This window comes from Amblyomma maculatum, chromosome 5, assembly GCF_055883805.1.
Source record: "Amblyomma maculatum isolate TAMU_Amacu chromosome 5, ASM5588380v1, whole genome shotgun sequence".
Lineage (NCBI taxonomy): Eukaryota > Metazoa > Arthropoda > Arachnida > Ixodida > Ixodidae > Amblyomma > Amblyomma maculatum.
The window spans coordinates 58,471,138-58,484,247 of record NC_139348.1 but is presented as its reverse complement, the minus strand read 5'-3'; the positions used below and the strand labels follow the sequence as shown (position 1 = coordinate 58,484,247).

The window sequence follows — 13,110 nt, the reverse complement described above, 5'->3', positions numbered from 1 at the left end:
GACTAGGGCTTGTACAAGGCGGAGGGTGTCCTCCTCCCTCATCCCTTTCCGGTGCCCGGTCACCCTTCTAATCATTCTGGAAATTTCGTTGACTGTGCTTTTGAGTGTTTTGATTGTATAATCACTCTCAAATTGCTTTGCAACCACAGCCCCAAAACTCTGATCTTGTCTTTCTCTTGAATTGTCTGGTCTCCTAGAGAGAGCTGAATTTCTCCTGGGGACTTGTAATTTCTTCTGTGTAGCCTGATAAGTTCGGATTTTTCTGGGGAGCATTGAAGACCGCTCTCCCCGGCAAATTCCTCGACTAGGTCTATAGCAGCTTGCAGAGCTTCTTCTTTTTGCGCCAAGGATCCCTGAGTAGCCCAGATGGTGATGTCGTCCGCGTATAAAGTGAAGCCAATATCATTGCGGGTCAACAGTTTTTTTGCTAAATTTATCATTGCTATGTTAAATAGCATTGGAGAGATTATAGAACCCTGCGGTGTACCTTTGTTCGGCATGGGTACTTTTGGTGATCGGATCTCTCCAATTCCTATGGTGGCTGTGCGATCTGAGAGGAAAGCCTTTACGTATTTGAAGATTTTCTCCCCGCAGTTGATATTGTTTAATTCGTGCAATATGGTTTGGTGGCCAATGTTGTCGAATGCTCCTTTGAGATCTAGTGCTAGAATGAAATTTTTGCCTTTTCGGGGTATGGTGTTGATGACTTCTTCCCTAATCCGGAGGAAAGCATCTTGCGTGCAGAGTCCCTTGCGGAAGCCCAGCATACAGGAAGGAAAGGTGTTGTTTTCGTCGATGTAATTTTGGAGCCTGAGGTGGACTACTTTTTCATACAGTTTTCCCAGGCAAGAAGTGAGGGAGATAGGACGGAGACTTTCCACAGCCGGTGGCTTTCCAGCCTTTGGTATGGTGATGATATCCGCATGTCTCCAAGCTGATGGGACCTGTCCCTTCTCCCACAGTTCTTAGTTGATGTACTTCGCTAGGTCTTGCAGATGTTCGGTGCTTAAGTTCCTAATCATGGCGTAGGTGACTTTGTCTCCTCCAGGGGCAGTGTTTCTTGTAAATGTAAGGGCGGCTGAGTAGACCTCCGCCAGTGTTATGGGGGAGTCAAGGGAGGGGTTTGATTGACCCGCATATGAAGTTTGGCAAGCCGGAGTAGGGCCTCCTATGTATTTCTTGTGCATGGCGGTGATCAACTCTGCATCTGTGCCCAGGTATTTATGCACTATGGTGTGGAGGGTTCTTCTTGTGGTCGTTTTGATTTTTGAGGGGTCTATCATGCTTCTTAATATTGACCATGCTTTAGCCGTGCTTAGGGTACCTTTCAGCGAATTGCAGAAATCTGCCCAGTTTTGCTTGGCGAGCTTTATATCATACTCTTGTGCTTCAGCCGTAACCTGTGCTATCTTCATTTTAAGTTTTCTATTAATTTTTGCATTTTCCACCGTTTTAATAGACTTTTTCGGGCTTCCCATAAATGTAGAAGATGTCTGTCTATTTCTGCGATTTTTGTCGTTGTGTTGATAGTCTTCGTCGTTTTTGCATGAGCATCCTTTAAGCTTTGAACCCAATCTTCAATTGTTGTGATGCCGTCGTGTGGCCGTCTAATTTGTCTGAACTTATCCCAGTCTGTTAATTTAGTAGAGCCAATGTTCCTTTTCATACGGGTTGTCATTAGGGATAAGCTAAGGATTTTGTGATCGCTGCCGAGTGTTTCTTCTAGATTGGTCCAGGTGCAATGTCTTATGTTTATGGTGAAAGTAAGGTCTGGGCAGGTGTCTCTGCTTACACTGTTTCCTATTCTAGTGGGGGACATGGTGTTCGTCATAAGACAGAGAACCAGCTGCTCAGCCGCTTCCAACAACTTGATTTCCTTCGGGGTGTCCTTGTTGTAGCCCGATGCCGTATGTACAGCGTTAGGTCCCCATAATAATAAGGGGGTTCGTTCCTGCTATGCGTGTGCATTCCAGTAAAAGTGACTTGAAATCTTCCTGCGTGTTTCTTGGAGGACTTAAAGGTTCAGGACAAACACACTCTGCTTTCTTCTTTTTTGAGAGAGGACCTCGATGAGAACTTGATTAATTTCACTGTCGTGCGGTATGACTGTTAGTGTGGGGGCCACTAGTGTAGCTATTTTAGGTGCCGTGTCATGGGTGTATGTGAGGTATCCTTTGAGGTATGTTGTGCATCCTGTTTCTTGGAGACAGATGACGTCCGGAGGTATCGGTTGATTTTGAATAAACATCTGCAGGGAGCTGCGTTTCCTCTTGAAGGAGCGAGGGTTCCACTGCCAGAGCTCTAGGTGGTTTGGTTGCCGGTTAGGGGAGGCAGCCATCAGCGTTGCTCGCCACTGACTCGCAGTTGCTGATATCTGTCATGCCAGCGGACCTTCGGTGGGCTTTTAGTCGAGAGTCATCAGGAATTCCCATGCGTTTTCGCCCCCCCCCCCTGAGTTATTATTTGGATTTCCGAATTGAATCCTTCTTGAACTGCCGCAAATTGAGTTTGCGCGGCAATTTGTTGGTCTTGGAGTTGTTTGGTTAGTTGTGTCATGGTCTGCTGCATTTGATTAATCATTTGTTGCATTTGAGTAAGAATGCTTGGTGCGTTTTCTTGAGTGTGAAGTCCGAGAGTTTGTGAAAGCGGTTTCTGCCGTTGCGTTTGGAGTTCACTCGCCTGTTGAGTTTGAGATGTGGAGGTGTTTACAGCATTTTGTACCGGTTGTGGCTGTACCGATTCTATTGATGAGGGTTGGGGGCAGTTTGCTTCTGACCCATTTGTAGGAGTTGCAGTTGTTGTTCTACCTTATTAGCGCGTTTATGTTGTTCTGATAGTTTGATTTCCAGTTGTCTATTTTGCTCTTCGAGCCTAGTGCAATCCTGGCATGGACCATACCCGTTTAGAGCAGTGGGAGAGGCAACCTGAGCCCAGCTTACCCTTTTGGTGTCGTGCTCTAGCTTGTCTGGCGTCGCCCCTATAGCTTCGGGTGGTCCCTGCTGGTTGGGCCTAATCTGTTGTGTCTTCTGTTGGGAATAGTAGGCTGTCAAGTCCCGCCCCTTGGATCTCGATCGGGACTGGGGTCTCTGTTTCTCTGCCAGCTGCTGTTCCTTCTCCTCCGATGAAAACCAGCGGCGCTCCATCGGCTTGATCTGCTGATCTCTCCGGCTGACGTGCTGATTGGGGGGCTTCTGTTGCTGATTGTTATTGTTTTGTTTAGCTTTGTTGTTGTAACGTCCGATATGTGCCCTGAGGCGCTGCTTGCAGGCCTTGTCTCCCGTTGGGTGGTTTCCCTGGCAGGCCACGCACTTGGCTTCACAGGTGTGGTTTTCCTCTGGTTCATGAAGGCCGCAGTTCCGACATACTTTGGCGTTGGTTGTTGGGCAGACATCCGCTCTGTGGCCTGCCTTGAGACAGTCTTGGCTGTTTGGTTGGTCGATATAGGTAACATGCCATCTCTCCCTCGTGATAGATGACGTAGCAGGGGAGAATGGGGCCTACGAATGTTAGCACTGCCGTGCGAGACTTTCCCAACATTCTTGCTTGAACGATCTCGACCCCTTGTGTGCGTAGTCGGATGTTTGATAGAAGCTCCTCTGATGGGGTGTTTGGATCCACTCCATGAATAACTCCTCTGATGACGTCCTCAGGCGCCGCCAGGTAGACGTTGACTTCGTAAGCCTTGTTTTCCAAGGTCAGACTCTTGATGTGCCGTATGGCGTCCGCAGTCTCGTCGTAAGGAGTGCTGACTATGAGGATGTTCGATCTTGTGCGGGGTGTCACAATAAATTTGGAGAATGCTGGGTTGTTGCAGGCAGCCACGATGGCTCTTGACAACCTGTCCGAAGATTTCAGCCGCAATCATAAATTGCATGATTTCTTAAAATGTATGACCTTTTACTTTTATTGAAGGCCTTGCTTCCTGTTATCACAGCGACACCGAAAACGATGACGCCAATTTTCATCGACGTGCGGCTGTTAGCCACGCTTTAAAAAGATGCCTTAAGTGTTATTAAAACCGCACATTGGCGCTGATATAGACGTGTGATATCGAAGCCTTTCCGTAGTGTTTAGAATTGAAACAACAATTTTCTGTTGCATTTTCGAAACGTTATCATTCAGAAAAAGAATCTTCAAGAGTCTTGAATAATACCGTGTAACCTTTATATAAAGAAAGGTTACATGATTATTTAACATTTAGATACCACAGGTATGATGTATATTGCCAAACGCTATTAAAAGCTCAATTTGTGGTTTTTAGCATCCGCAAGTACGTGAACTTATCACTGCGATCATAGTGCATGAGACTATTTTGTTCATTCTCGTCGCAATGCGCAGCATAATTACATTCTTTCTAGCCCAGGATGCACCTACATTTCTCTCGAGGGATCGCAACGAAACAAAACTGCTTCCGTAGCTTTCCTAGCTTTCGCAGGTTTATTGACCCTGTTATATTGCTAGCTCTTTGCCGACTACGAGCTCAGCGCTGCTCAATTCTGCTGGAATTCGCAGTTTGCCGACCAAGGTGCACGAGAGCTGCTATTGCAGCCGCCGAGTTGGTGTTTTCCCCTCTGGGATGCTCAGTAGTTTTTAGCGCTCGACTGGCAGTCCCGAGGATGCGGGATCGAATCCCGGCCTCGTTAGGAGCTTTTCGATGGCGGGGAAGAGCAAGGCGCCCATGTGCTGTGCGATGTCAGTGCATGCTAAAGATCCCCAAGCGGTCAAAATTTCCGAAGTCCTCCACTACGGCGTCTTTTATAGTCTGAGTTGCTTTGGGACGTTAAGCCCCAAAAGCACAACTCAATCCCAGTTCCTTTTTTGCGGGCGCAGTTCAGCGCAATAAAAATGTTTTCGTCTCTGTCGCTAGGACATCAAAATTGGTAGATGGTATTTCATCAGCGTGAAATACGCTTGATGGTTCCTGACGAACCGAGCAGCCATCGGTCTTCGTGCAGCGCCAGAAACCGCTCATAATTCAAAGAATGTCCAATGAAATACCGAAGAATGGATGGCCCTCTTTTATCGTGTTGTGGGATTCAACCCGTGATGCTTCTCAGTAGAGTGGAGGCAAGTTTACTTCGCCTTTCAGGAGCCCACACGAATCTGGTTTGAAGCAATGGGGCTTGTTTAATTTATATGTGTACATTCAAGCAAGACATTTTAAAGCAATTGAACAGTGTGTTCAGGCCAGAAAAAGCGTAGTTACCCATTTGCATCAAGGATTCAACTATACCAATGAATTTCTTCTGGCTAATGTAGAGAGAATGAAGCGCTTCTTTTCCCGCACCGCCCTAAAACGCGCGAAGTCAAAAAATTGAAAGTATTGAGGAGGGGTGTCTGAAATCTACAAAAATCGGGGCAATATTTGAAAGTAAAGCGTCCACCATTTTGAAGACGATATGCCTTAAAGTTGCTGTCGACGGCCGCACAGTCATAATAGACACATGCGCTGGATTCATTCATAAATGGACAATTTGCCTTCGAACTCCAAAGTAACGACCTTTGTGACGTGTGATTTAAACCTAAATCGCGCCGCTTTTGATAAATTCTTTACTCCGTCGGGGCGTTGCATGGCAAGAGTTAACATAAACTATCCTGCTTAATCTATGAGTTTCCCAGCTCTGAAGCAGTGTTAACACGAAGTAATTTTGGGCATGACCTTTCTGAATGTAAAACGCGCGATCATCGACCCTCGCTCAACGCTAATTTGTGGCGCAGCCCACAACTCCGACACATCCCGTTGCCTAAATGTCCAAGCATATCCCCCCACTTACGTGTCGTCCAATAGGGTACTGAAGATATCGAAACATCCGGTGACGTCGTTGAGAGAAACATATCATGGATTGAGGACAGGCCACTGCAAGACGCATGACCAATTTATGGAAGACCGGACAAACTGGGGCGTTGGTGGCAATAATCCCCGAATAATACCTGCATCTCAACAAAGACACAACGTTCCCTTTCCTTGTAGAGCTAGCATACAACCGAGAGATGTTCGTCTTACCCGACAAACCCATGGAAACGCTACCTTACCAAGACTTGAGACCCACGTTCGACATCCCCTAATCCTACACCGGAACAGACAAGACCAGTATGCTTGAAATGGTAAATTTGAATTGTAGTTAGGCGACATCGATGTTTATAGGAAATTTGAAGTTCACGTAAAAAGAGTCGGATAGTTCTCGACAATCAAATCGTCAAGGCAAACGTTAACACCATAGAAGTGCCCCTTAGTCTACGAGGAGCTGTTCCTGAGTGACATAATGAGCAAGAACTGAATTCCTCTAACCCTTAAGAAAAGAGTGTCCGCGGCCTGCTGACAGAGAGAAGTGCGCCGATTACTTGCGTTGCGCGAGTGTTACTACAAATTTGTGATGCAATTTTTGCATATTTTGGAACCTGTGTGCAACTTACAAAGCCAGGTATGTCATTTAAATGGGAAATGCCACAAAAGCAATTTTTCAAGGAACCTAAAGGGGCACTAAAGACACCCAAATATGCTGTACAAATCTAATAAACGGCATTTGGTGACGCCGTACATCCAGCAGCAAGAAATCAAATTATTGCTGAATTGTTGCGAAAAGAAGAGTTTTTTTTTGTTCCCGCCGGTCGAATTCAAACTGTTTTCTCCTGCTACGTAGTAGGGTAGGAGGACGCACACTATGACGTAACAGGAGACTCCGTGATTGCTGGCGCGCGGAGAGCGGAAACTACTTCGCAGGTCCGCGCCGAGTCATGGTCTTCATTCGATACGCATTTAGGGTGGGCGCATCTTTTACTCCGCGCTCAATATCAGGCGCCGTAGTCCCAAACTAAACTATCCGAGCACGTACGAAGTGCCTGAGCTAGAACATAACCGAAACTGAAGTGGATGCCTGTAGCATTGTGTTAGCTGTGAGACTGGCGGCATTTACCGACAAGCAGACGAAATGAGTATATTTTTTATGCTTGCCTTGCAACATTTACGTTGTCTTTTCGTCTTTTCGTCTTTGTTTATGTGTGATAAAAGCATGTTATTATATTCGAGACAAAATACATTACCGCATTGAAAATGTCAACGTAATTCGCATTTGTAAGCCTCCGGAATCCCTTGCGCTTCACGTGATTTGTAGTTACGAGCCTCGGCCGTTTCGGGTGGGGAGGCGATACCTGTATTCCTGTTCTTCCTCTTTACTACTTTATAACAGCTCTGTTTTAAGTAAGAGTGGCTTTTTTGTAACCAGGAACTGGCATTCTATCGATGCAAGCCCACTTCATTTTTCTCTTTAGTCTCCTTTTCTCTTTGGCCAATTTGATGGAAACGCCGAGACAGCAATTCACACGGACCCAACAAGTCGGTGGCTAGGCGCTGTTAGCGCTCAGAAGAGTGCGGTCTGGAGAAAGATATCGCGTACGCTAGCAAGTGTTTTTCAAAAGGCGAACTAAATTACTCAACCAACGCGAAGGAATGCCTCGAGATCATCGGAGCAACTACAAATTTCCGCCGCAGGGGGAATAATAAAGTATAGTAAACCATCACCGTGCACTCAGCTGGCTCGCCAATTTGAAAGACGCATTGCCCGATAAAGCCCTTACCTTCTAAAAATTCTACATTTCTCTATTCTATAAGCGCACCGCAAGCATTCTGATGTAGACTTCTCATCCCGAGGCCCTCTTTGCACTACCCCGAATGAAGAACATGACGACGCCTTCATTGGACCGGTATACGACAGCAGGTTCCTACAACATCATTTGGATCCTGAACTCCAAAACGTAATCTATACCTGGAAGGTAAGAGCTTCCTCTACTGTCTGAAGTCTTCAGGCGACAGTTGTTCTTCACACTACGCGACGGGATCCACGTACAGAACGTCGAACTCAGGAGAGCCACACATCTTGCTTTTCTCAAAAACCTCCGAGAGGAAATTTTGCAATCTTCCAAATATGAGGCGAAATTCGGGCATCTCGTGTTCTTACGCCAGTTGTGCGGAATAAAAGAGAAGTAGTACTGGCCTCATTTAGTAGCTGACTTCCACATTACGTGAAAAAATGTGTTGAGTGCCCGCGAACCATCATGCACCCGGTCAGACCTGTCGGGCTAATGAATCCCTTATAAAACACGGCCAAACCCTTTCAACACGTTAGGATGGGTCTCTTCGGCCCATTCCCAATTTAATCGACTGCTATCAAGTCGGTTATTATAGCAACCAACTGCCTTACACACTAAGCCGAAGCAAAAACACTGTCAAATAGTGCCACAGGGTAATTCGGTTATTTTTTTTCATCGAAAGAATTCTCGTTAGAATAGCGCCCCAGAAGTGCTTATCATGCATAGTTGATACACATATACGCTGGAGCTCATGCAAGCCACCTTCAATTACAGCATACATTCAACCGAAGAGCAATTTTGCTCAATTTCTGATTTCATAATATAAATAAGCCTATTTCCATTATTTTGATCTATTCATAATTTATCCTTACATATCCCTGTGATGCCCCTGAGGCACAAAATTGTTAATAAATAAACTATTGCCGGCGCCTTGACCACGTACACACTTGGACGTCAAACATGACACACGGAATGACATTCTGCAAACTGCGTGACCTTCGCTATATTAATGCTCTTCAGGAGACGACACCGTTTCAACCTTTGTATGGCAGGCAGCTCTAAGCCACGCCGGTGCAGCGCTGCCACACGTGAGAGAAGAGGACAACGTCGGCCTGGCCGCCTGCCTGCACCGCGCAGATGAAGTCCGATGACTGGCCCGGCTGCATATTAAAGATTACCAATGAACTGATGCCCGACGTTACAACTTACAATGAAGCGATACTCAGTAGATACCGGGAGATAAGGTCTTATTTGAAAACGATTCGCCAGCGAGAACTAAGTGAAACATTTTTACGCCGACACTTTGGCCCGGAAAGGACCTTAGCCATGTCAGAGAACTTGACTACGAGGTTAGTGTTGTTGGTGGTAGTGCAAAACGTTTAATGAGTGAAAAGGTGTGAAGGTATGCATGAGCCGGAGTTTTGAAGATCCGGCCCTTACAAATACTAGATGGGGTTCCTAGTACGGGACCCCAGTGGCGTCGGCCGCTGCTCAGGAGTGCTCGACCAAGACCTTTTGGGCTTGCAAGTCATGACAGGCGAGCATAGTCGCCTCCCAGTCTCCCGAGAGGAGTTGGGGTGAGGAGCAATAGCTGGGTTGAATGACCAAGCCCACACCATGTGGTAGATGTCTGAAGACGTCTCCGCACAGTGCGGAAAACTGCTCGTGAAGGAAGAATTGAAATGTTTGAGTGCCATCAGGCACAGCAGAGTGATGGTATAGAGATGGAGTAGAAGCCGCTCCTCATTATTAGATAGTCCTTTACTCGGGCGAGGGTAAATGCTATGGCTAGATTGATAATAAAGAACAATGTCGGTAAAATATTACGCGGGTTCGAACTCGAGATCCTGATGTAGCGTGTCGAGATGGGAAGCCCGGAAAGAAAGCGCGCGGGCAGCGGCGTCTATTGCCTCGTTCCCCTCGAGACCCATATGAGAAGGAGCCCATTCTATTTTCCGGTGAGCTGGGTCCCCGGTATAGATGCAATTTTGAAGTAGTGGGTAGGCTAAGTATGTGTCCCAGCCTTACTCGACGTTCCGACAAGCCCCTCGCGAGTCGAAGATAATTTTTTGGAGTCAGTGTGGTGTAGCTGCTAGCGCAATGGCGACCTCCTCTGCCGAGTTATGTCGCGGACGTGAAATGTAAAGCCATTAATAGTTATAGATTGGTGGACTACTGCGGCCGTGTATTATCCCCCATGGCGGGGTCGGAAACGTCCACGTAATAAATGCGGGGTTTCGGCCCATAATGACGGCCCAGGGTTTCCGGTTGCGCCAGCCGTCGGCCATTATGGTCTTCACGTATGGTGTTGTTACACCGGGCGCACTGAGAAAGTCTGCATATTTGATGCCTCAAGCCCTACTATGGGCGACGAAACCTCTGGTTATTTATTTTCTAGTCTTTCGTGTGATCCTTCTTGTCTATTTTGATACATCCAGGTCATGCTAAATACAGGGGAAGTAGTGTCACGAATAATTAAAAACTTGATTGTCGATTTCAACCGCCGCCAGCACGAGGCCTTATCGCTGTGATTGAATCGTACAGAAAAATATGGGTCACACTCGTGGCCGCGAGGCGCGCCTTTATCCCATCCTTTGTACAGCGAGACACTTCGACAATTTTCCCAAATAATTCAGCGAACCACCACTCTTTTCAGTATCGTCGCGCACCTTTTCCAGTTATTTTTGGGCCGGTTAGCAAGATGATCCAGCGCCGATTTCAAATTAAGAGCAGCTGAATTCTGCGAGAATTCGTGGTTCGACGACTGACATGCACGCTTGCGGTTATTGGTGCCGGCGTATTGGTTATTTCTTTCCCTGTCCCAATTCAGCCCACTAGAGTGTCCAGTTAGTGCACTTCCATTCGCCTCGTGACTTGCTTTCGGCCTGGTTACTAACGCGTGACAATATTGAATTACAAGTATAGCTGCGATCATGAAATACAAAGCGGGAGATAAAAGGGATAATATAATGTGCATGCTGAAGAGCTGATAAATGGGGGAAATTTCAACGTGCTAAATTAAAACCTAGCATACGTAGCGATCAATTATGTTCGCTAGCTTATTACGCAGTCGTGAGGTAACCAGACGAACTGTGCCATTCGCTAGAGGCGGTCGCTGTGCCCTAGTCTTCTAGTCGATTGAGACGTTGTCAGCGCAGTTCTGGCGCCCCTATTCACGGTCTTGGATTAGCTCTGACACTATGGGCATACCAGGTCGCAACAGCTTTTGTTTTGCTAGCTCGCATTGAATGGAATCGGAATTTCTAGTGCTGGGATGCTAAAAACTGTTTTCTTGCCTGTAGAGAGTTCAGTATCACCTTCCATGAGTAGTGGATCATAAACAACATTTCCAAATACCTCTCACCTGTCATGCATTAAAGCTCAACCATTTTTCTAGCTACGTACTATAATGACAACTTTATAGCCCATAATCTTTCAATATAGACAATTTACCAACCGGCGCAATATGTTAACTTTGTCATTTTAATAAAATATGCAAGGTGCTTGCTGCTCAATGAAACATATACTTCTAGAAAACTAATAAAATGACCATGCAAATCCAGCAAAAAATATTTAAATTTCTAATGGAAATTGATTTGAATGAAGTTAATAAAGACACTCACAGTGCACAGAGGTTATTGCGAAAGAACAAAGGAATAATAAGGCTCCACTCATTTCCATTTTCCAAACAGAATGGCTCATTCTGAAAAAAAAATGATAACCTTATTATTGTATTGGTTAATGAAAAACTCTGCCATTGCATTTTCATTTGTTGTCGACTGAGCATGAGGGTCTATATTATGTTGAATTTATTAGGGCCACTCAATAGGAATCATTCAATGTTCGCCAATACCAGAAGTGTTCATTTTTATTTTATTATTGCTTAATATTTTGCCCTTGCCGAATTAAGAAAGATGGCTGGTATATAATTTACTCCTTTTCCGGCACTGAACCTATATTCTCGATTTTTCCATCGTTCAGATCAGTTCAGTCGTTCAGTCGTGTCCGACTCTTCGTGACCCTATGGGCCATGTCACGCCATGCTTTCCGGTCTATCACTATCTTCCTAACATCACATAACTTCATCTGCAGTGCCTCGAGGATGCCATCTAACCATCGCGTTCGCTGCCTACCCCTTCTCGGGAAACCCTTTCCCAACATCAAATCTTTCTCCAGCGACTCCTCTCTTCTCATCAGATGACCAAAGTATCTGAGTTTTAACTTTAGAATTTGACCCTCCAATGAGCAATCAGGGTTTATGGTCGACAATATCGACTGATTTGATCTTCTGGCAGTCCAAGGAACTCTCAAGAGTCTTCACCAGCACCACAATTCAAAATCGTCAATTCTTCGGCGGTCAGCCTTTTTCACAGTCCTTTTTCGCATCCATACATCACAACTGGAAAGACCATAGCACGAGTTATACGCATCTTGGTTGGCCGACTAATGTCTCTGCCCTTCACTAGGCGGTCAAGGCTAACTATTGCTCTCTTTCCTAAAAGCAGGCATCTCCTAATTTCATGGCTGCAATCTCCTTCCGAGGTAATCTTGGAGCCCAAGAAGAGAAAATATCTCACAGCTTCCACGTGGATTTAAAAGAATTCATGTGGATTTAAAAGAATTCACAGATGTGTACACTTCAAGTTGTGATTGTGTATGACAGCTTTGCAATATTGCTCGAATAGAACAGAACTACTTTGCTGGACCTCGGCTAGAATACAAAATCTGCAGATAATGATATGTTGCTGGTCACAGCCATGATTATGCGATAACCACATATTCAATTTTTATATCGCGATTCTATTGAAATCAACGTCGAAGACTGCTGCTCGACAAGAGCTGTAGCCGATGGCTTGGGATATATTTGAGGTTACCTGACGATAAGGTGCGTCAATCATAGCTGATCTGATGATGCTCCTATCAAGGATTGTTATCAATATGTCAATAAAAAAATTTCACGTATTGCATTTAGTTTGGAAGGACACAAAGCCTCCTGAATATCTATCAAAATATTGCTGCCACGTTTGTTTTGAAAGAGCATGATATGTTTGCCCGCAAAAATGCAGCTTTAGTTGCAAATATTTGACTTTTGTGCGATACAAAATTCTAAAATTATAGTTCTCGAGATTTCTTCCTACTTTGCACACCAGTTTCCCCCTCTATCTGTTATGCAGTTCCCGCATCTCTCTAGCGCAGAAGTTCAGGATAGATCAACGAAATCAGTCATCAAGTGCAACGCTTCCTTAAAGTTCAGGCATTCCGAGATCCTAGGTGGCTAGAATTTAGCAACTTTAATAAAGAAGTAGACGCTTTGACAGGTGTATAACCTTTAATTACTGCCATAAAACCTCGCTGCAAATATGAAAGTTAACGTAACCGCTGCCCATAAGAAAATACTTCCGCGACTACAATTCTTAAATATTAAAAAAAAACATATAGCCTTTATGTGAATTTCTTTTGCGAAAATTGAGGCACTATTTTCAAGCTTCCTTAAGGGCCTTCTGTGCTTATCGATTCTGCGAA

The 13,110-nt window shown here is 45.3% G+C and overlaps 1 protein-coding gene across 1 annotated transcript in view; it reads right to left on the bottom strand.

Annotated features, from left to right (window-relative positions):
- The window catches only part of LOC146188378 (uncharacterized), a 94,805-nt gene extending 83,518 nt beyond the window's left edge, over window positions 1-11,287 (bottom strand). Inside the window, exon 1 of the mRNA XM_084603099.1 lies at window positions 11,211-11,287. Coding sequence (XP_084459225.1) covers window positions 11,211-11,268 — 58 coding nt within the window. The 5' untranslated portion in view covers window positions 11,269-11,287. The remainder of the gene's footprint in view (window positions 1-11,210) is intronic.
- Between the last annotated feature and the right edge of the window lie 1,823 nt (window positions 11,288-13,110).